This window comes from Coregonus clupeaformis, chromosome 14, assembly GCF_020615455.1.
Source record: "Coregonus clupeaformis isolate EN_2021a chromosome 14, ASM2061545v1, whole genome shotgun sequence".
Taxonomy (NCBI): domain Eukaryota; kingdom Metazoa; phylum Chordata; class Actinopteri; order Salmoniformes; family Salmonidae; genus Coregonus; species Coregonus clupeaformis.
In genome coordinates this window covers 6772525-6796258 of record NC_059205.1, presented here as the reverse complement: position 1 = coordinate 6796258, position 23734 = coordinate 6772525, and the positions used below count along the sequence as shown (strand labels likewise).

At 43.7% G+C, this 23734-nt stretch overlaps 1 protein-coding gene across 3 annotated transcripts; it reads right to left on the bottom strand.

Moving 5' to 3' along the window:
• Positions 1–981: 981 nt before the first annotated feature.
• LOC121580563 (ras-related protein Rab-31) lies at positions 982–23258 on the bottom strand. 3 transcript variants are annotated; one of them, XR_006661714.1, is made up of 8 exons: positions 23054–23258; positions 10645–10724; positions 10262–10343; positions 7409–7480; positions 5707–5813; positions 3200–3309; positions 1904–2598; positions 982–1862 (listed from the first exon to the last, which is right to left on the bottom strand). XR_006661714.1 is itself a non-coding variant. In XM_041895503.2 (7 exons), the coding sequence occupies exons 1-7, from the start codon at positions 23087–23089 to the stop codon at positions 2501–2503; spliced, it is 585 nt and encodes a 194-aa protein (XP_041751437.2). In that variant the 5' UTR covers positions 23090–23258; the 3' UTR covers positions 982–2500. The 3 variants fall into 3 exon arrangements, 1 of the variants encoding a protein (XP_041751437.2); XR_006661715.1 differs by having other exon boundaries at positions 982–1575; positions 1986–2598; XM_041895503.2 differs by having other exon boundaries at positions 982–2598.
• Positions 23259–23734: the final 476 nt, after the last annotated feature.

The following is a 23734-nucleotide window of genomic DNA, read 5'->3' as shown; positions in this document are numbered from 1 at the left end:
GACATAAAAGCAGTCGAATCCAAAAGCCTATGGGCCCCGTTTTTCTACACCGACGCAGTGGTTTGCCAATCTGTCTATGCATCTGGCCTATAGAGCTCGCCGGCTTGTAGTCATAAAAAACAGAAATGGGTTAGCATTTCCTACCTCTGGTTCGTTGGGCATTCCTATGGGGGAAATGAACGGTTGAAAAGAATGGGGTTTTGGGATCTACGCCGAAAATAAGGTCTGAGGTTAACACAAGCTTAAGAGATCTTCTACATTTCTGTAGGGGCACAATTGGCCCAGCGTCGTCCAGGGTAGGGGAGGGAATGGCCGGCAGGGATGTAGCTCAGTTGGTAGAGCATGGCGTTTGCAACGCCAGGGTTGTGGGTTCGATTCCCACGGGGGGCCAGTATGAAAAAAATTACAAAAAATAATAATAATGTATGCACTCACTAACTGTAAGTCGCTCTGGATAAGAGCGTCTGCTAAATGACATAATAGCAGTCGGTTAACATGACCTTTATTAATTATTTTAGTCATTTAGCAGACGATCTCTGACATACAGGACCAATTATGGTTAAGTGCCTTGCGCAAGGGCACATAGACAGATTTTACACCTAGTCGGCTCTGGGATTCAAACCAGCGACCTTTCGGTTACTGGCACAAAGCTCTTAACCGCTAGGCTACCTGCCGCCCTATGATGCCTTTATGAGCTCATGCAACTTAGTCCTTCGTATACATTATGAACATCTTATACAGTAAATATTCTACGTGTGTGCTATACAGGCCTGTACATATACCAGCATTCAATGGGAAAAAGACAACGACGGTCGGTGAGACCGAATTCATGCAATAAATGGATATGAAGTCCTATCTATGTAATACTGGAGACACAATGCAACAATACAATCACTGGATCTACACATCTGTTGATTGCATGTTTGGAATGAGAATTCACAATCTCTATATCGTACAAAGTATTTAGAATGTAATCTCAAGTCTGTGTCACAAGTCATTTTTATTAAACATCATTCAACTCAACTAGATTATTCCCTATTTGTGCAATTTATCCAATGTTCATGTTCAGCGAGTTAGAGATGAGATGTAACATATTTAGATTTCCAAAATCGGGTTGCTTCTTTTTTTTCTCTTTTTCCAAAAATGATGAAATGTTTGTTTTTCACTGTGCTGCTGCATGTGTACTGAAAACATATCCCAATATGTATCATACTATTCCGTGTAACTTCAGGGTTCATTTTATTAGGGTATTTTGATCTCTAACACACAAAACTGTACTGGTTCCTCTCTACAGCACACCTTACCAAGGCACAGGAGTAGATCTGAGAGGAGGACTGGATAGGTGGAATAGGTACAACATGACGAAATGTCCAACTAGCTTTCTATGGGCTATAGGGGAGAGGTTCTGGGCCTGGACACTGTTTACTACGCTATAGGGGTGAGGTTCTGGACCTGGACACTGTTTACTACGCTATAGGGGAGAGGTTCTGGGCCTGGACACTGTTTACTACGCTATAGGAGAGAGGTTCTGGACCTGGACACTGGACACTACGCTATAGGGGAGAGGTTCTGGACCTGGACACTGTTTACTACGCTATAGGGGAGAGGTTCTGGACCTGGACACTGGACACTACGCTATAGGGGAGAGCTTCTGGACCTGGACACTGTTTACTACGCTATAGGGGAGAGGTTCTGGACCTGGACACTGTTTACTACGCTAAAGGGGAGAGGTTCTGGACCTGGACACTGTTTACTACGCTAAAGGGGAGAGGTTCTGGACCTGGACACTGTGTACTACGCTATAGGGGAGAGGTTCTGGACCTGGACACTGTTTACTACGCTATAGGGGAGAGGTTCTGGGCCTGGACACAGTTTACTACGCTATAGGGGAGAGGTTCTGGACCTGGACACTGTTTACTACGCTATAGGAGAGAGGTTCTGGACCTGGACACTGGACACTACGCTATAGGGGAGAGGTTCTGGACCTGGACACTGTTTACGGTTCTGGGCCTGGACACTGTTTACCAAGCTATAGGGGAGAGGTTCTGATCTATCACAAGCCAAAGCCTTGTTGTCCTCCTCTCTTTCGCTGAGACCAATGTATATGCAAGGTATGCATTGTGGACTGTCGAAGGGACAATCAGGAGCAGAGCTATGCATTGTGGACCGTGTGTCAAGAGGATGTGTGGACTTGATCCATGGAACTGTGTAATGTGTGGAAACCAAAGAGAGCGATAATCTCACTGGCAATCGGATGCTGAATTCCAAACCGACCCCTTGCCCCCCTAACCCCAGGGCCTAGCAACTTCATACACGATCTGAAAGTATAGGATTGGTGTAAGCAATGTGGTAACATGATAATACCTCCACCTTGCCCTTAGATAAGATAGGTAGAATTTACTACACCAGTCCCCCTTCAGATCTACAGAAATGCCTAGGGGGGTAGGGTGCTAGTGGGGTAGGGTGCTAGGGGTCTATTTGGGACTCAGAAGTGGTCTTACTAGCAGCAGCGTTTGTTAGACGGAGGGGGCTGCCGGGTTATCTTGAAGGACTCGTTGCTGTCTAAATCTGGATTCTCCAGGGGCGGAATCTGTTTACCTGAAACACAACACAACGTGTATCATTACGTAAAGAGAGACGCAAATTATTACGCTGTGATTGCTTCTCAAATGGCACCCTTTTTCCCATGCATAGTGCTGTCAAAAGTAGTGCGCTACAATAGGGTGCCATTTGGGAAGAATCCTGATTGCCATCTGAGAAGGTTTCATGGAAGCTTGGATTCATCCCTAAGAGAGCTGCTAACAGGCGCTGTGCTGAATGGTGCTAATCTGTCTTAAAGGGTTGCATAGAATGTTGAGATTTATAATTTATGTCTTAAAACAAACAGATATCAAAAGATATTCACAACACATGCTTTATAGTGAACAAAAAAATGACTTTGCAGAATAAAGATCTTGGGGATGCATAACAATAAGGGGATTGGGGTCAATTCAGGAAGTTATTTGATTTGAAAATAAAACAACTTTTGACATAGATAACTTATTATTGTCACTCAATTTTACTTCCTGAATGAACTGACTTCAATTCAAATTGAACCCAACCCCCTGACAACAATGAATGATAAATAAACCATATTTCACGTGGTTGGACGGAATGAAACACCTTGCCAAGAGAAACTGAGTGAACTAGAAATACTTACTGATCTTCTGAAAGAGCTCCTCCACGTTGACAGCGTTTCTGGCGCTGGTCTCCATGAAGATGGCCGCAATGGACTCAGCAAAGTCCTTAGCTTCCTTCATAGGAACTTCCCTGTTAAAAGGAGACACTACAGTGAAGTACTGGGGTTGACTCATCAACAGGGTTCCCATTGCAAACATAGCTTTTAACGTGGTGGTGGTGGTGGGGGGGGGAGGTTACACACTCCTGAGAACAACGTCAGCTGAAAAGTCTTCAAGTTGTTAACTAAACAAAAAAAAGGTGCTCCGTCAGTAAGCTCTCATTTCCTGGTGTTCTGGAATTCAGAATGACCACTTCCTAGTCAGAGAAGCAGTAACACGCAACCCCGGGGTGGTAATGCAGTACAGAGCTGTACAGCAGTGAAGTACTGATACATTAAAAAATACTTTGAATGAGCTCAATGACTATCTCTCGGACTTTATATTGCACAGAAAAAATACCAAGGCTGAGCAAACAAGTTAGTGAACTGTAGCTCCCATGTAATGTAAGAGGACTGGCACCGCCTCATCTACTGTTGTATAACTGGGCATGTCATGCTTGTATATTGCAGAATGGCTCAGAGATGAACATTGCTCTAATTGGGTCAGTAATGAGTCCTGCTTCACATCTCCATACTCATTCATCAGTGTCATGACTGGTGACAGAAACTCTCGTCAGCACAGAAGTGAAACAGAACCCAATTCTTAACAGTACCTTTAAGATCTGGAGAGATATTAGCAAAAAATCTTGGGAGAAAGGATTACTCCTCTGCTCTGACTCACCTTATTAATAACAAGGTCTATCTACCTGGCGTTTCTGATAGCATTTTCTACCTCTGGTACCAGAAAGGTATAAGGCCAAAAATCAGATATGTTTGATGGTGACACGTTGCTATCGTTTCTGAAAATCCAACAAAAATGTGCTGTACCACACAGACAATTCTTTGGGTATCTGCAAGTAAGACATTTGATGGAATCCAAGATGGCGTTCTCCCCACAGAACCCAATACGAACCCTATAGTGGACAATCTCCTGTTGAAAGCTGAAAGACCTAAACACTTTATTTCTTCATTTCATATTGCTATACACTCTAATGTTGAAAGTAACTCAAGTGCTCTGATTTAGGGTCTGGGAAACGGAGCCGGGAAGAGGCCCAGAAATTCTAAATTGGACAAAGGCTCGAAGCAAGACAAACTGATCACCTGCAACAAGACAAACTGATCACCTGCAACAAGACAAACTGATCACCTGCAACAAGACAAACTGATCACCTGCAACAAGACAAACTGATCACCTGCAACAAGACAAACTGATCACCTGCAACAAGACAAACTGATCACCTGCAACAAGACAAACTGATCACCTGCAACAAGACAAACTGATCACCTGCAACAAGACAAACTGATCACCTGCAACAAGACAAACTGATCACCTGCAACAAGACAAACTGATCACCTGCAACAAGACAAACTGATCACCTGCAACAAGACAAACTGATCACCTGCAACAAGACAAACTGATCACCTGCAACAAGACAAACTGATCACCTGCAACAAGACAAACCGATCACCTGCAACAAGACAAACCGATCACCTGCAACAAGACAAACCGATCACCTGCAACAAGACAAACTGATCACCTGCAACAAGACAAACTGATCACCTGCAACAAGACAAACTGATCACCTGCAACAAGACAAACTGATCACCTGCAACAAGACAAACTGATCACCTGCAACAAGGTGCCATATATGCAGTATAAGATTCAAGGGTTCATGGGATTCTCTGACACCTGTTGGAAGTGGAGAAGGAAAAAGGCCCTCGTCTGTTCTGGACTTTCCCATTCATTACAATCTTCTAAGGAAAATGTCAAAACGGAGCTGGAGGGCACGTTCAGATGTCGTATGAGAATGGACCCGTGGTTATTTGTCCTGGGTGTCGTCGGCAACAGGCTTTTACTTACCTTAGCACAGCTCAATCTTCCTAACAAATTACTCTTTGTGGGCCGCAAATGCATTCTCCTTAACTGGATAAAAGACCAGCCACCAACCATAACTCATAACATAATTTAAAGTGTTACCGCTGGAGAAAATGAGTGCTATATTTAGGAACAAGGAAGGGGATTTCTATACAATATGGGACCCATTTTTGCTATCTCTTCCCCCTAATATTGCATATACAGTACCCTGAGAAGTGTCAATATAAAAATACAATGAATCTATGGGTCAACTTGACCCTGGTCACCTTGACTCCGTATTTACAGTCAAATTGAGAAAGTAATAAAAAGAAAAATCCCTAGAGCAGAGACCTGAAAGTGACTGTAGAATTCTTATTGTTAGTGTGTTCTCGTTTACTGCCATTGTATTGTCTTGGTGTTGTGTCCTGTTTCTTGTTTCAAATGCATGTACATACTACGTACAATCTGTTTATGATGTTGACCTGAACAAGAACATTTAAAAAATATATATATATTTTACAAAAATGATTGATACCTGATGTCCCCCAAGTCGTTCTTGTTCCCTGCGATGGCTACAACGATGTCCTCAGGACCATGTTCCTTCAGCTCCTTCACCCATTTCTTCAGTGTCTGGAAAGAGTCCTGGCAGACAGGCAGGCAGGCAGGCAGGCAGACAGACAGACAGACAGACAGACAGACAGACAGACAGACAGACAGACAGGCAGACAGGCAGGCAGGCAGGCAGACAGACAGACAGACAGACAGACAGGCAGACAGGCAGGCAGGCAGGCAGGCAGGCAGGCAGACAGACAATACAATGGCCAGGTTACACTTTACTCCAGGGCTGATGGGTCAAACTTGGCTTTTTATACAAAGCCTAATGTCTCTAGCCTGGGCCTGTATTCATAAAGCATCTCAGAGTAGGACTGCTGATCTAGGATCAGGTCTTCCCTGTCCATATAATCTGATTCACAATGATCTAGGATCAGGTCTTCCCTGTCCATATAATCTGATTCACAATGATCTAGGATCAGGTCTTCCCTGTCCATATAATCTGATTCACAATGATCTAGGATCAGGTCTTCCCTGTCCATATAATCTGATTCACAATGATCTAGGATCAGGTCTTCCCTGTCCATATAATCTGATTCACAATGATCTAGGATCAGGTCTTCCCTGTCCATATAATCTGATTCACAATGATCTAGGATCAGGTCTTCCCTGTCCATATAATCTGATTCACAATGATCTAGGATCAGGTCTTCCCTGTCCATATAATCTGATTCACAATGATCTAGGATCAGGTCTTCCCTGTCCATATAATCTGATTCACAATGATCTAGGATCAGGTCTTCCCTGTCCATATAATCTGATTCACAATGATCTAGGATCAGGTTTTCCCTGTCCATATAATCTGATTCACAATGATCTAGGATCAGGTCTTCCCTGTCCATATAATCTGATTCACAATGATCTAGGATCAGGTCTTCCCTGTCCATATAATCTGATTCACAATGATCTAGGATCAGGTCTTCCCTGTCCATATAATCTGATTCACAATGATCTAGGATCAGGTCTTCCCTGTCCATATAATCTGATTCACAATGATCTAGGATCAGGTCTTCCCTGTCCATATAATCTGATTCACAATGATCTAGGATCAGGTCTTCCCTGTCCATATAATCTGATTCACAATGATCTAGGATCAGGTCTTCCCTGTCCATATAATCTGATTCACAATGATCTAGGATCAGGTCTTCCCTGTCCATATAATCTGATTCACAATGATCTAGGATCAGGTCTTCCCTGTCCATATAATCTGATTCACAATGATCTAGGATCAGGTCTTCCCTGTCCATATAATCTGATTCACAATGATCTAGGATCAGGTCTTCCCTGTCCATATAATCTGATTCACAATGATCTAGGATCAGGTCTTCCCTGTCCATATAATCTGATTCACAATGATCTAGGATCAGGTCTTCCCTGTCCATATAATCTGATTCACAATGATCTAGGATCAGGTCTTCCCTGTCCATATAATCTGATTCACAATGATCTAAAAGGCAGATCAGCGCTGATACTCCGAGAAGCTTTATGAATAGGGGCCCTTTGCCTCAGATCTGTTTGGCATGACAATGAAGACGGGAGTTGGCAAGACGGTACAAATAGATCTGGGGACCAGGCTGTAATGTCTGTAGTCTGGGATCCACACTGAATATTGATCCGTTCCTTACCAGTTTGGTGATGTCATAGACTATGACAGCAGCGGCAGACCCTCTGTAGTACATGGGAGCTAGCGAGTGGAACTGGAATACAACCATACATTAAGTTACAGTTGGTAGTAGAGAACAGCATAAATTCCTATCTGCACAAGCGCAGTTGCAGTTCATTGGCCGATATTATAGCGTTATAACTAAGGTTATAACTGTTTGGTATCGCCTATAGATATTCATGGAACATTCCAGGCATGTGCCAACTCTCTTAGCTTTAGTTTGGAAAAATAAAGATTCTAAGTTCAAAATACAAACAGGAAAAGCAACAATGTTGGACAAAGGGACGATGAGATAACCAAGTGATTTAACAGTGATTTAACAGTGATTTAACAGTGATTTAACAGGGAGGATGAGATAACCAAGTGATTTAACAGTGATTTAACAGTGATTTAACAGTGATTTAACAGGGAGGATGAGATAACCAAGTGATTTAACAGTGATTTAACAGTGATTTAACAGGGACGCTGAGATAACCAAGTGATTTAACAGTGATTTAACAGAGATTTAACAGTGATTTAACAGGGAGGATGAGATAACCAAGTGATTTAACAGTGATTTAACAGGGAGGATGAGATAACCAAGTGATTTAACAGTGATTTAACAATGATTTAACAGTGATTTAACAGGGAGGATGAGATATCCAAGTGATTTAACAGTGATTTAACAGGAATGATGAGATAACCAAGTGATTTAACAGTGATTTAACAGGGAGGATGAGATAACCAAGTGATTTAACAGTGATTTAACAGTGATTCAACAGGAACCAAGTGATATTTTAATTTACTCACACACACACACATGCACGCACACACACAGACACACACGTCCATTTACAGTGGGGAAAAAAAGTATTTAGTCAGCCACCAATTGTGCAAGTTCTCCCACTTAAAAAGATGAGAGAGGCCTGTCATTTTCATCATAGGTACACGTCAACTATGACAGACAAATTGAGAAAAAAAATCCAGAAAATCACATTGTAGGATTTTTAATGAATTTATTTGCAAATTATGGTGGAAAATAAGTATTTGGTCAATAACAAAAGTTTCTCAATACTTTGTTATATACCCTTTGTTGGCAATGACACAGGTCAAACGTTTTCTGTAAGTCTTCACAAGGTTTTCACACACTGTTGCTGGTATTTTGGCCCATTCCTCCATGCAGATCTCCTCTAGAGCAGTGATGTTTTGGGGCTGTTGCTGGGCAACACGGACTTTCAACTCCCTCCAAAGATTTTCTATGGGGTTGAGATCTGGAGACTGGCTAGGCCACTCCAGGACCTTGAAATGCTTCTTACGAAGCCACTCCTTCGTTGCCGGGCAGTGTGTTTGGGATCATTGTCATGCTGAAAGACCCAGCCACGTTTCATCTTCAATGCCCTTGCTGACGATACATGGCCCCATTCATTCTTTCCTTTACACGGATCAGTCGTCCTGGTCCCTTTGCAGAAAAACAGCCCCAAAGCATGATGTTTCCACCCCCATGCTTCACAGTAGGTATGGTGTTCTTTGGATGGAACTCAGCATTCTTTGTCCTCCAAACACGACGAGTTGAGTTTTTACCAAAAAGTTCTATTTTGGTTTCATCTGACCATATGACATTCTCCCAATCCTCTTCTGGATCATCCAAATGCACTCTAGCAAACTTCAGACGGGCCTGGACATGTACTGGCTTAAGCAGGGGGACACGTCTGGCACTGCAGGATTTGAGTCCCTGGCGGCGTAATGTGTTACTGATGGTAGGCTTTGTTACTTTGGTCCCAGCTCTCTGCAGGTCATTCACTAGGTCCCCCCGTGTGGTTCTGGGATTTTTGCTCACCGTTCTTGTGATCATTTTGACCCCACGGGGTGAGATCTTGCGTGGAGCCCCAGATCGAGGGAGATTATCAGTGGTCTTGTATGTCTTCCATTTCCTAATAATTGCTCCCACAGTTGATTTCTTCAAACCAAGCTGCTTACCTATTGCAGATTCAGTCTTCCCAGGCTGGTGCACGTCTACAATTTTGTTTCTGGTGTCCTTTGACAGCTCTTTGGTCTTGGCCATAGTGGAGTTTGGAGTGTGACTGTTTGAGGTTGTGGACAGGTGTCTTTTATACTGATAACAAGTTCAAACAGGTGCCATTAATACAGGTAACGAGTGGAGGACAGAGGAGCATCTTAAAGAAGAAGTTACAGGTCTGTGAGAGCCAGAAATCTTGCTTGTTTGTAGGTGACCAAATACTTATTTTCCACCATAATTTGCAAATAAATTCATTAAAAATCCTACAATGTGATTTTCTGTATTTTTTTTTCTCAATTTGTCTGTCATAGTTGACGTGTACCTATGATGAAAATTACAGGCCTCTCTCATCTTTTTAAGTGGGAGAACTTGCACAATTGGTGGCTGACTAAATACTTTTTTTCCCCACTGTACACCCCACCCTTGTGAGTCATCATGCCACAACAGTACTATGAACCTTGAACCCTGACTTTCTCAGTGTGTCCCAGAATAACCAATCACGTCATCCCTTAGAAAGGGAAGTAATCTCACCATGATACTTAGTCGCCATGTGACTGTGTAAGACTTGAGAAGGCTCTGGATACATACTTTGGGAACCAAGAAGTAAACAGTGAAAAGGGTTGCCATGCCAACTCTCTCCATTGACCCCTGGAACCAGCCTTTACCTCCTGGCAAGCAGTAAAGCTACTGTGGGAGATTTTGTTTTAATGAAACTTAAACAACGTGGACAGAATTTTATAATCTCCCCCGAATGAGTTTGGCTCAAGCTGGCAACCCTAAACAGATGAAGGACGAGCAAAGCTGAGGCACCTAACCCACCCTTTCCTGTCCCGCCGTGTCCCAGATGAGGAACTTGTGTAGTTCATTTCCACACGGCACCGTCTTGGTTAGAAATGATGCCCTGCAAGTAACACAGAGAATTATGCCTAGCACTTGGTCTCAACATTATACAACTGTGAACGATACAATACAATAACTGTAATTTCCCTGTGAGGGATGCTGTTTTAGATCAGGGATGGGTAACTTTGATGGGGTGGGGTTGGGGGGTGGGGGGGGTGGGGGGGGCATACAGAAAACGGAACTCATCATGAGGGGACACATTAAATTGATGATTCCTGAAAGGTCTCCGGAACAGGACAGGCTGAAAGCTGATTACACACTTTGTTGCTGCCTATTGCATTGAAGGAGGTATTACAACTTACCCTATCGTCGGACTGATGTTGTGGTCGAAATGGTCTTGCACAAAACGACATACAATACTAGACTTGCCCACTCCTGTATCCTGCAAAAAAAAAAGAGAAAGAAGTTGGTGAAATGCAATGTAGGGGTTGCTCTGTCTGTCTACAAAAGACAAAATAGATGAGAAAAAGACTTGAGAAGATACAGTATGTTATTGCCAAAAGCATCCCAGTAGCCTGTGTCGCTTCTTATTCAAACCAAGAATACAATGTATTTGTTGGTGTATTCATGTAGACCAGGGTTCTTCAATTCCGGTCCTGGAGGGCCGAAACACTTCTGTTTTTTATTTCTACCTGGTAGTTAATTGACACTCACCTGGTGTCCCAGGTCTGAATTAGCCCCTGATTAGAAGGAGAGGATGAAAAACAGAGGTGTTTTGGCCCCCTCCAGGACCGGAATTGAAGAACCCTGATGTAGACCATCACGAAGCAGGCAAGAATAACTAGGCACTTCTGGGTCACAGATTTCTGGAATCCTTCAGAATAAGAGTCCTGTCCTGTATACCTTCTCAATGACTAATTAGGGCTAAATTGATGGGATATTTGCACGATTATTGATATATTTTATACTAGCTATCATACAAAGAATAATTAAAAGATATTATGTGATATATTTATTATATTTTTCAAGCCTAAATGGTCAACAATGTTTTGTTTTGTGTACTCCTATAATTTATCGGACTGTACATAATTGCCTGTACGTTGTGTCGCCGTAAAAAGGGGGTCCATTCTACTCAGGAGCACTTCTAGTTTCCACCCCCCTCTTTCTGCAGCCCTTAAAGACCAATAAGCTTAAATGCAGCACGTTTCTCATATTAGACATTCAGTGCCTTCAGAAAGTATTCACACCCCTTGACCTTTTCCACATTTAGTTGATTTTTTTTTACACTGGCTTACACACAGTAACCCATAATGTCAAAGTGGAATTATGTTTTTAGAAAGTTTTACAAATTAATTAAAAATGAAAAGCTGAAATGTCTTGAGTCAATAAGAATTCAACCCCTTTGTTATGGCAAGATTAAATAAGTTCAGGAGTAAAACATTGCTTAACAAGACACATAATAAGTTGCATGGACTCACTCTGTGTGCAATAATAGTGTTTAACATGATTTTTGAATGACTACCTCATCTCTGTACCCCACACATACAATTATCTGTAAGGTCCCTCAGTCGAGCAGTGAATTTCAAACACAGATTCAACCACAAAGACCAAGGAGGTTTTCCAACGCCTCGCAAAGAAGAGCACCTATTGGTAGATGGGTAAAAATGAAAAAAAAAAAAACAGACATTGAATATCCCTTTAAGCATTGTGAGCTTAATAATTACACTTTGGATGGTGTATCAATACACCCAGTCATTATAACCAAGATAAAGGCGTCCTTCACATCTACAGTGGCTTGCAAAAGTATTCATCCCCCTTGGCGTTTTTCCTATTTTGTTGCATTACAACCTGTAATTTAAATGTATTTTTATTTGGATTTCATGTAATGGACACACACAAAATAGTCCAAATTGGTGTAGTGAAATGCAAAAAATTACTTGTTTCAGAAAATTCTAAAAAATTAATAACGGAAAAGTGGTGCATGCATATGTATTCACCCCCTTTGCTATGAAGCCCCTAAATGAGATCTGGTGCAACCAATTACCTTCAGAAGTCACATAATTAGTTAAATAAAGTCCACCTGTGTGCAATCTAAGTGTCACATGATCTGTCACATGGTCTCAGTGTATAATATACACCTGTTCTGAAAGGCCCCTGTCACGCCCTGGCTCTGGGGACACTGTTATGTTGAGCCAGGGTGTGTAGATAATGTGTTTTGTTTCTATGGGTGCTATTTCTATGTTGGCCAGAGTGGCTCCCAATCAGAGGCAACGAGTGTCAGGTGTTGCTGGCTGTCTCTGATTGGGAGCCATATTTAAACAGTCTGTTTTTCATTGGTGTTTGTGGGATTTTGTTTCTAGTCGGTTGTGTTCGACCGTGAACTGGCACGTTTTCGTTTTGTTGTTTTTGATCGTGTCTCTAATAAAGAGTATGTTTGCCTGCAACGCTGCGCCTTGGTCCTCATCTCTGTTCGACGATCGTGACAGAAAATCCCACCACTACTGGACCAAGCAGCGAGTCGAGGAGCCATCGCCAGGGAAATCCCTAGCAGATCTCCGTGGCAGCCTCGACTGGGTCAAGCCGAGTGAAGAGCAGAGAGAGTGGACTTGGGAACAATGGAGGAAGAGCTTCGACTGGGTCAAGCCAATTGAGGAGCTGAATAGCGGGAGTTGGAGGCAGAAGAGCGAGAGTTGGGCGAGAACTATAGAGGCCTGGCCCACGGGGAGGAGAGACCCCCAGAAATTTTTTAGGGGGGGGCTCACGACGTCGGGGCAGCAGGAGGCCGCGATAGAGCGGTCCAGCGGGTTGGCAGAGGAGGCCGCCAGGTTACGGGGGCCACTGGTCGAAGAGGGGATGGAAGGTGTAGAGGCACGGCGAGAGGTACTGGGGTGTGTTACCAGTCCGGTCCGGCCCGTTCCAGATCCCGGTGTAGGGCCAGTGGTGTGTGTCCCCAGTACGGTCCGGTCTGTTCCTGCTCCCCGCACCAAGTCAGTGGTGCGCTTCGTCAGCCCGGCTCGGCCCGTTCCTGCTCCCCGCACCAAGTCAGTGGTGCGCTTCGTCAGCCCGGCTCGGCCCGTTCCTGCTCCCCGCACCAAGTCAGTGGTGCGTTTCGTCAGCCCGGTTCGGCTCACTCCTGCTCCTCACACCAAGCCAGTGGGTTGCTTTGTCAGTCCGGCACGGCCCGTGCCTGTTCTCCACACCAAGCCAGTGGTGGGCGTCGTCAGTCCGGCACGGCCCGTGCCTGTTCCACTGGTGCCTGGTTCGGCACTGGTCAGATGTTTTACGCCGGAGCTAGAGCAATCCGTTCCATCAGTGTGCAGTCCAGCTCCGGCCAGCGGGGCCAGACCGGACCAGGGGTACTTTGGGGGGTTGGAGAGGGAGCGGGGATCAGGCCCGGAGCCGGATCCGCCGCCTAGGCGGAGTGCCCACCCGGTCCCTCCCCTGTGGTATTTGGTTGACGCGGTCGGAGTCCGCGCCTTTAGGGGGGGGGTACTGTCACGCCCTGGCTCTGGGGACACTGTTATGTTGAGCCAGGGTGTGTAGATAATGTGTTTTGTTTCTATGGGTGCTATTTCTATGTTGGCCAGAGTGGCTCCCAATCAGAGGCAACGAGTGTCAGGTGTTGCTGGCTGTCTCTGATTGGGAGCCATATTTATACAGTCTGTTTTTCATTGGTGTTTGTGGGATTTTGTTTCTAGTCGGTTGTGTTCGACCGTGAACTGTCACGTTTTCGTTTTGTTGTTTTTGATCGTGTCTCTAATAAAGAGTATGTTTGCCTGCAACGCTGGCCTTGGTCCTCATCTCTGTTCGACGATCGTGACAGCCCCAGAGTCTGCAACACCACCAAGCAAGCGGCACCATGAAGACCAAGGAGCTCTCCAAACAGGTCAGGGACAAAGTTGTGGAGAAGTACAGATCAGGGTTGGGTTATAAAAAAATATCAGAAGCTTTGAACATCCCACAGAGCACCATTAAATCCATTATTAAAAAATTTAAAGAATATGGCACCACAACAAACCTGCCAAGAGAGGGCCGCACACCAAAACTCACGGACCAGGCAAGGAGGGCATTAATCAGAGAGGCAACAAAGAGACCAAAGATAACCCTGAAGGAGCTGCAAAACTAAGCCAAAGTGTCTGTAAACAATTGTTGGAAAAATGACTTGTGTCATGCACAAACTACAGTGGGGAAGAAAATAATTTAGTCAGCCACCAATTGTGCATGTTCTCCCACTTAAAAAGATGAGAGAGGCCTGTAATTTTCATCATAGGTACACGTCAACTATGACAGACAAAATGAGAGAAAAAAAATCCGGAAATTCACATTGTAGGATTTTTAATGAATTTATTTGCAAATTATGGTGGAAAATAAGTATTTGGTCAATAACAAAAGTTTCTCAATACTTTGTTATATACCCTTTGTTGGCAATGACACAGGTCAAACGTTTTCTGTAAGTCTTCACAAGGTTTTCACACACTGTTGCTGGTATTTTGGCCCATTCCTCCATGCAGATCTCCTCTAGAGCAGTGATGTTTTGGGGCTGTTGCTGGGCAACACGGACTTTCAACTCCCTCCAAAGATTTTCTATGGGGTTGAGATCTGGAGACTGGCTAGGCCACTCCAGGACCTTGAAATGCTTCTTACGAAGCCACTCCTTCGTTGCCTGGGCGGTGTGTTTGGGATCATTGTCATGCTGAAAGACCCAGCCACGTTTCATCTTCAATGCCCTTGCTGATGGAAGGAGGTTTTCACTCAAAATCTCACGATACATGGCCCCATTCATTCTTTCCTTTACACGGATCAGTCGTCCTGGTCCCTTTGCAGAAAAACAGCCCCAAAGCATGATGTTTCCACCCCCATGCTTCACAGTAGGTATGGTGTTCTTTGGATGCAACTCAGCATTCTTTGTCCTCCAAACACGACAAGTTGAGTTTTTACCAAAAAGTTCTATTTTGGTTTCATCTGACCATATGACATTCTCCCAATCCTCTTCTGGATCATCCAAATGCACTCTAGCAAACTTCAGACGGGCCTGGACATGTACTGGCTTAAGCAGGGGGAAACGTCTCGCATTGCAGGATTTGAGTCTCTGGCGGCGTAGTGTGTTACTGATGGTAGGCTTTGTTACTTTGGTCCCAGCTCTCTGCAGGTCATTCACTAGGTCCCCCCGTGTGGTTCTGGGATTTTTGCTCACCGTTCTTGTGATCATTTTGACCCCATGGGGTGAGATCTTGCGTGGAGCCCCAGATCAAGGGAGATTATCAGTGGTCTTGTATGTCTTCCATTTCCTAATAATTGCTCCCACAGTTGATTACTTCAAACCAAGCTGCTGACCTATTGCAGATTCAGTCTTCCCAGCCTGGTGCAGGTCTACAATTTTGTTTCTGGTGTCCTTTGACAGCTCTTTGGTCTTGGCCATAGTGGAGTTTGGAGTGTGACTGTTTGAGGTTGTGGACAGGTGTCTTTTATACTGATAACAAGTTCAAACAGGTACCATTAATACAGGTAACGAGTGGAGGACAGAGGAGCCTCTTAAAGAAGAAGTTACAGGTCTGTGAGAGCCAGAAATCTTGCTTGTTTGTAGGTGACCAAATACTTATTTTCCACCATAATTTGCAAATAAATTCATTAAAAATCCTACAATGTGAATTTCTGTATTTTCTTTTCTCAATTTGTCTGTCATAGTTGACGTGTACCTATGATGAAAATTACAGGCCTCTCTCATATTTTTAAGTGGGAGAACTTGCACAATTGGTGGCTGACTAAATACTTTTTTTCCCCACTGTACACCCCACCCTTGTGAGTCATCATGCCACAACAGTACTATGAACCTTGAACCCTGACTTTCTCAGTGTGTCCCAGAATAACCAATCACGTCATCCCTTAGAAAGGGAAGTAATCTCACCATGATACTTAGTCGCCATGTGACTGTGTAAGACTTGAGAAGGCTCTGGATACATACTTTGGGAACCAAGAAGTAAACAGTGAAAAGGGTTGGCATGCCAACTCTCTCCATTGACCCCTGGAACCAGCCTTTACCTCCTAGCAAGCAGTAAAGCTACTGTGGGAGATTTGTTTTAATGAAACTTAAACAATGTGGACAGAATTTTATAATCTCCCCCGAATGAGTTTGGCTCATTCGTCAGAAATCTTGCTTGTTTGTAGGTGACCAAATACTTATTTTCCACCATAATTTGCAAATAAATTCATTAAAAATCCTACAATGTGATTCTCTGGATTTTTTTTCTCAATTTGTCTGTCATAGTTGACGTGTACCTATGATGAAAATTACAGGCCTCTCTCATCTTTTTAAGTGGGAGAACTTGCACAATTGGTGGCTGACTAAATACTTTTTTCCCCCACTGTAGATGTCCTAACCGACTTGCCAAAACTATAGTTTGTTAACAAGAAATTTGTGGAGTGGTTGAAAAACTAGTTTTAATGACTCCAACCTAAGTGTATGTAAACCTCCGACTTCAACTGTATGGAAGAAGATACTCTGGTCAGATTAGACTAAAATTGAGCTTTTTGACCATCAAGGAAAACGCTATGTCTGGCGCAAACTCAACACCTCTCATCACCCCGAGAACACCGCCACCACCATGCTGTGGGGATGTTTTTAATCGGCAGGGACTGGGAAACTGGTCAGAATTGAAGGAATGATGGATGGCGCTAAATACAGGGAAATTCTTGAGGGAAACCTGTTTCAGTCTTCCAGAGATTTCCAGAGAAAATCCATTTTAATTCCAGGTTGTAAGGCAACAAAATAGGAAAAATTCCAAGGGCGGTGAATACTTTCGCGAGCCACTGTAAGTTAAACCTAACAAAAAGTGTGCTCAGTTAGCAGAAGGTGTTGCGTATGCCAATTTCCCGTTTAAGGTGGAGCATCAGGCCTTTACTTATTTGGGGATAAAGGTCACACGCTCATTTAAGGCTCTGTTTAAACATAACTTCAAAACACTCCTGGAGCGCACTAAGCAGGATTTCATAAGGTGGTCGTCTCTTCCCATTCCATTTGCAGGTCGCATTTAATTCTGTTAAGATGACTGTACTACCTAGGTTTTTGTACTTATTCCAAATTATTCCCATTTTTCTGCCAAAGTCGATGTTCAAACAACTTCAACTGTATGGAAGAAGGTACTCTGGACAGCTGCATTTCCAACTTCATTTGGAATAAGTCAAATCCACGAATAAGAAAGATATATCTAGAGAGACCTAAGCCCGCAGGCAGGCTGGGTCTTCCCAATTCTTTACACTACTACTGGTCAGCAAATATATCGAAATGTGTTTATTGGGTTTCTACATTTGGAAACAAGGACGGTCCAACCTCCCCACTGCCCCATGAACCTTGGCACCCATGTTTTGAATCCCATTGTCAAGAACTCCCTTAAAATCTGATCCCAATTCCGAAATCACTTCAGCCTTAAACAAGCAAGCTGCTTCTCCCCATTAACATCTAATCATCTCTTGCCAGCGTCGCAGATTGACACAGCATTCCAGTTCTGGCATAGGAATGTTTTTTTGTGACCTATTTGTTGATAACGCATTTGTCTCATTCGATACTCTTTGAGGGTTGACCATAATATTCCCTATGTCCACAATTTTTTTTTAGGTACCTGCAAACTCGCAGCTTTGCTAAATAAAACATGTCCCTTCAGCCCGCTAAGTGTCCAGTCGAGAGGTGCTTGAATCTTAACCCGTATCTGAAGGGCACAGTCACCAGATTATACGACATAATACAGAACATATACAAAATAAATACAGAATCTGCATGGGAGCAAGACGTGGGTGGCGAGCTACCCGATGACGTATGGCAACATAGTATTGATCGTACCTCTTCACACCTCATCTTTTTGCATAAGGCATGTAGAGCGGCAGGTAGCTTAGTGGGTAAGAGCGTTGTGCCAGTAACCGCAAGGTCGCTGGTTCTAATCCCCGAGCCGACTAGGGGAAAAATCTGTCGATGTGCCCTTGAGCAAGGCACTTAACCCTAATTGCTCCTGTAAGTCGCTCTGGATAAGAGCGTCTGCTAAATGACTAAAATATAAATGCATGGGCTCATTCAGTTCAAAGTTTTGTACCGTCTCCATTACTCAAATGACAAAAATATATCCAAACGTTGACCCCAAGTGTTTTGAAATGCCACCAGAGACTGTGGGACACGTGTTCTGGTCATGCCAATCGTTGAGTGGCTTCTGGGACCCCATTTTTTGGGGGGGCATTTCTCACATACAGTGGGAAGTATTTGATACACTGCCAATTTTGCAGGTTTTCCTACTTACAAAGCATGTAGAGGTCTGTAATTTTTATCATAGGTACACTTCAACTGTGAGAGACGGAATCTAAAACAAATATCCAGAAAATCACATTGTATGATTTTTAAGTAATTAATTTGCATTTTATTGCATGACATAAGTATTTGATCACCTACCAACCAGTAAGAATTCCGGCTCTCACAGACCTGTTAGTTTTTCTTTAAGAAGCCCTCCTGTTCTCCACTCATTACCTGTATTAACTGCACCTGTTTGAACTCGTTACCTGTATAAAAGACACCTGTCCACACACTCAATCAAACAGACTCCAACCTCTCCACAATGGCCAAGACCAGAGAGCTGTGTAAGGACATCAGGGATAAAATTGTAGACCTGCACAAGGCTGGGATGGGCTACAGGACAATAGGCAAGCAGCTTGGTGAGAAGGCAACAACTGTTGGCGCAATTATTAGAAAATGGAAGAAGTTCAAGATGACGGTCAATCACCCTCGGTCTGGGGCTCCATGCAAGATCTCACCTCGTGGGGCATCAATGATCATGAGGAAGGTGAGGGATCAGCCCAGAACTACATGGCAGGACCTGGTCAATGACCTGAAGAGAGCTGGGACCACAGTCTCAAAGAAAACCATTAGTAACACACTACGCCGTCATGGATTAAAATCCTGCAGCGCACGCAAGGTCCCCCTGCTCAAGCCAGCGCATGTCCAGGCCCTTCTGAAGTTTGCCAATGACCATCTGGATGATCCAGAGGAGGAATGGGAGAAGGTCATGTGGTCTGATGAGGCAAAAATAGAGCTTTTGTTCTAAACTCCACTCGCCGTGTTTGGAGGAAGAAGAAGGATGAGTACAACCCCAAGAACACCATCCCAACCGTGAAGCATGGAGGTGGAAACATCATTCTTTGGGGATGCTTTTCTGCAAAGGGGACAGGACGACTGCACCGTATTGAGGGGAGGATGGATGGGGCCATGTATCGCGACATTTTGGCCAACAACCTCCTTCCCTCAGTAAGAGCATTGAAGATGGGTCGTGGCTGGGTCTTCCAGCATGACAACGACCTGAAACACATAGCCAGGGCAACTAAGGAGTGGCTCCGTAAGAAGCATCTCAAGGTCCTGAAGTGGCCTAGCCAGTCTCCAGACCTGAACCCAATAGAAAATCTTTGGAGGGAGCTGAAAGTCCGTATTGCCCAGCGACAGCCCCGTAACCTGAAGGATCTGGAGAAGGTCTGTATGGAGGAGTGGGCCAAAATCCCTGCTGCAGTGTGTGCAAACCTGGGGAGGGTGCAACCAGTAAGAATTCCGGCTCTCACATACCTGTTAGTTTTTCTTTAAGAGGGAGGGAGGGAGGGAGGGAGGGAGGGAGGGAGGGGGGGAGGGGGAGGGAGGGAGGGGAGGGGAGGGAGGGAGGGGGGAGGGAGGGAGGGAGGGAGGGAGGGAGGCGGGCGGTCGGGAGGGAGGGCGGGCGGGCGGGGGGAGGGAGGGAGGGAGGGAGGGAGGGAGGGAGGGAGGGAGGGGGGAGGGAGGGAGGGAGGGGGGAATGAGGGGTTGGGGTTGTACTGTTTTTCTATTCTCATATCTGAAAATCTATAAATAAAGTACAAAAAAAAGAATAAACATTGGGCCTTTACACATTTCAATCAACAATTCCAACAGCATGTTTGCCAAAAACTGCTGGCGTTCCAAACAATATATATCTTTTACATTTTTAGTTATTTAGCAGACGCTCTTATCCAGAGCAACTTACAGTTAGTGAGTGCATACATTTTTCATACTGGCCCCCCGTGGGAAACCCACAACCCTGGCGTTGCAAGTTCCATGCTCTACCAACTGAGCTACACAGGACTAATAACGAATGATGTAGCCTATTATAGTCCAGGCTTCAATAATATCCGTCTATGGCTGCACATAGACACATGTAGCATGCAACCTATGACCACATTAGGTGGTTTGGATCGCTGCGTAAAAGCCACAATTTTGGCGTGACAGTCGCATGGATCCTGGATCCAGTTTGAGCAAATGTCTTCTCATATTATTTAAGCTGACATATGGAATTGTTTTACCATTGATCATTTAGCTATTTGATTTGAATTTTAGGACCCCTTTAGGTATGAACATTTTTTGTATTTTGTATTATTTTATAAAATATTAGGCCCTAATCTATGGATTTCACATGACTGTGGAGCCAGGCCCAGCCAATCAGAATGAGTTTCTCCCCACAAGAGGGATTTATTACAGACAGAAATACTCCTCAGTTTCATCAGCTGTCCGGGTGGCTGGTCTCAGACAATCCCGCAGGTGAAGAAGCCGGATGTGGAGGTCCTAGGCTGGCGTGGTTACACGTGGTCTGCGGTTGTGAGGCCGATTGGACATACTGCCAAATTCTCTAAAACAACGTTGGAGGTGGCTTATGGTAGAGAAATTAACATTAAATTATCTGGCAACAGCTCTGGTGGACCTTCCTGCAGTCAGCATGCCAATTGTTCGCTCCCTCAAAACTTGATACATCTGTGGCATTGTGTTGTGTGACAAAACTGCACATTTTAGAGTGGCCTTTTATTGTCCCCCAGCGCAAGGTGCACCTGTGTAATGATCATGCTGTTTAACCAGCTTCTTGATATGCCACACCTGCCAGGTGGTTGGATTATCTTGGCAAAGGAGAAAAGTTCACCAACAGGGATGAAAGCTTTTTGTGCGTGTAGAAAACGGTGATCTTTTATTTCAGCTCATGAAACATGTTACCAAAACTTTACATGTCGCGTTTATATTTTTGTTCAGTGTAAATCATAAGGAATACGGTTTTGAAGAGTCTGTCCTATATCTAGGAGATGTAAGACGGCTCAGGAAATATGTGGTGTTTTGGACACATATTTTAATTGGCACAAAACTACCTCCAACCTTCCATTCATGTGTATGGGTTACCTTCAGACAAGTCACCATCTTTGTTCGTGAGAGTCTCCCCTTTCCACAGGGGGTCATATTAGTTTTTGTAGGCCAAACCGTTCGGACGCTACAGACGTTTTCATCAGAAGACCGATTTATCAGGTCTGACAAACACCGCTGTAGCTCGGCCCCCTTCCACCGCAGATGCGGAAGGCCACAAGGAGGATGCGGTGGATTGAGACACAGCAAAAAACAGATATCTCTAGTTTAAACTGACAGATTTTGATGGGGATTTTTGTTACTATGTTACTTAGATTGACGCACAGGTAGACCGTAAAACTCTTAAAGGGCCACAAGAATCGCAATGAGGACCTTGGAAAGTAGAAGTGCTCCTCAGTAAAAAATAATAATAATATGCCATTTAGCAAGACGCTTTTATCCAAAGCGAGTAAAATGGACCCTCCTTTTACTGTGACACAATGTACAGGAAATTGTGTACGGTGCAACATGTATGTCCAATATGAAAAACATACTGCATTTAAGCTGATTGGCCACACGAAACAAATTGAAAAAACAAACGTCCCATGTAGCTCAGTTGGTAGAGCATGGCGCTTGCAACGCCAGGGTTGTGGGTTCGATTCCCACGGGGGGGCCAGTATGAAAATGTATGCACTCACTAACTGTAAGTCGCTCTGGATAAGAGCGTCAATTAAAATGTACTGAACATCGTGCAATATTGAATGGGCTAAATAACAATGGGATTTAAATGTGTTTTCTAAAGTTGAATATTATTATAATAATGTAATTATTAATATTGTTATTACTATTATTATTAACAGTAGCATTAAAAATTACGTTTTGTTATTTGTATTACTGCTGTTACCATGATAACTATCTGTAATCATTACCTTTAATGTTGTTATACGGTATTGTCAATGCTATAACATTATTTCTGCTATTAAGCCTATTAACTATTTTCCTTTCTTTATATCGTTAAACAAAATTCTAAGTCTGTTAACGTTTCCTAATTAAAATGATAAGAATTTCGATCATTTGCATGATTTTTTTTTACCATCTTCATTGCTGGACTATTATTTTGAAAGGAAATCGCCGAGGTCACGGCTTTATTCTCGCTGGCTCCTCAGAGGTGTCATGTAGAACCTAATGGTCAGACTCCAGCCGGATGGTGACGTAATGGCTGCTAGTTAATAGTCAGAAGAGTCATTCCAGAAATGCAGGGTCAGGGAAAATCACTCAATGGACAAGGACAACAAAACAAACAACGCAGCAGTAAAAGAAACAACGACACATAAAGTTTGACAGATTACAAACGGGATTGTACAGGCCTATAAACTACCCGGGGGGAAAGTTTATGATTAGGTTATGTGGCGTCGCCTCCACATATTTTAATAGAGAAATGTCTCTCAGCGTGCAACGATTCTTCGATAAGATAATAAGATAAGAACAGTTCCGTTTCTATGCGATGTCAAATTATACTAGACAGAAAGGATTTCAAACGGTCGTGTTCTCAGCCTACAAATATTCAGACGGACCGCAGACAGACAAAGAATTTCCAAAGACAATCACCACCCTACCCTATAACTTATTTTACTTACCCCAAGAAGACACACTTTTAGTTCCCGTATGGCCATTTTAAAAGTTTATGGTAACATAGACATACTTCTTCTGTTTCTTTTCAATGCCTTTATCTCTCCATGTTCGCTTACAACGGATTTGTTCTTTAGATAAAATACAGAAACCCAGCCCCTAGACAGGACTAATGCCGCGTTCAAAACAACTGCGATTTTGGAATTCGGAAATCTCAGACTTCCGACTTCAGTGCGTTCAAGACAACTGGGAACTCGGACAAAAAAACTATCCCCGACTGGGAAAAATCGTTTTGAACCGTCACCCAACTCGGAATTCTAAGTAGGAAACTCGGGCATCTTTCTAGAGGTTCAACTTTTCGACTTGAAGATCACTGACGTATAATTCGACCTCGTTTTTCCTCGAGTTCCCAGTTGTCTTGAAAGCACCATCGTCCCAAATATAACGGAAAACAGTTGGGAGCAACCCGAAACGCTCACTGTCACGTGACGGCCGTAACCTCTTCTGTTACTTTTATGTTCAAAGAGAGAGAAAAAACAGACTAGAAAAACTGCAAGAAGACAAGGATGGGACAGAAAGAAATAATTGATTAATTTTCAACTCAGTAAAGCTGTCCCCCAATGGGAGTGAATACTGTGAGTCAAGAGAAGGGATATAAATGAGGAGAGAACAAGCAGTGGAGAATATGA

Coding starts and splice junctions, on each gene's coding strand:
- LOC121580563 (XM_041895503.2), bottom strand. CDS start 23,089: ATGGCCATACGGGAACTAAAAGTGTGTCTTCTTGGG. Junction 10,725..23,053: donor TAAAAGTGTGTCTTCTTGGG/GTAAGTAAAATA, acceptor TTTTTTTTGCAG/GATACAGGAGTGGGCAAGTC. Junction 7,481..10,261: donor ACACGGCGGGACAGGAAAGG/GTGGGTTAGGTG, acceptor GTTGTATTCCAG/TTCCACTCGCTAGCTCCCAT.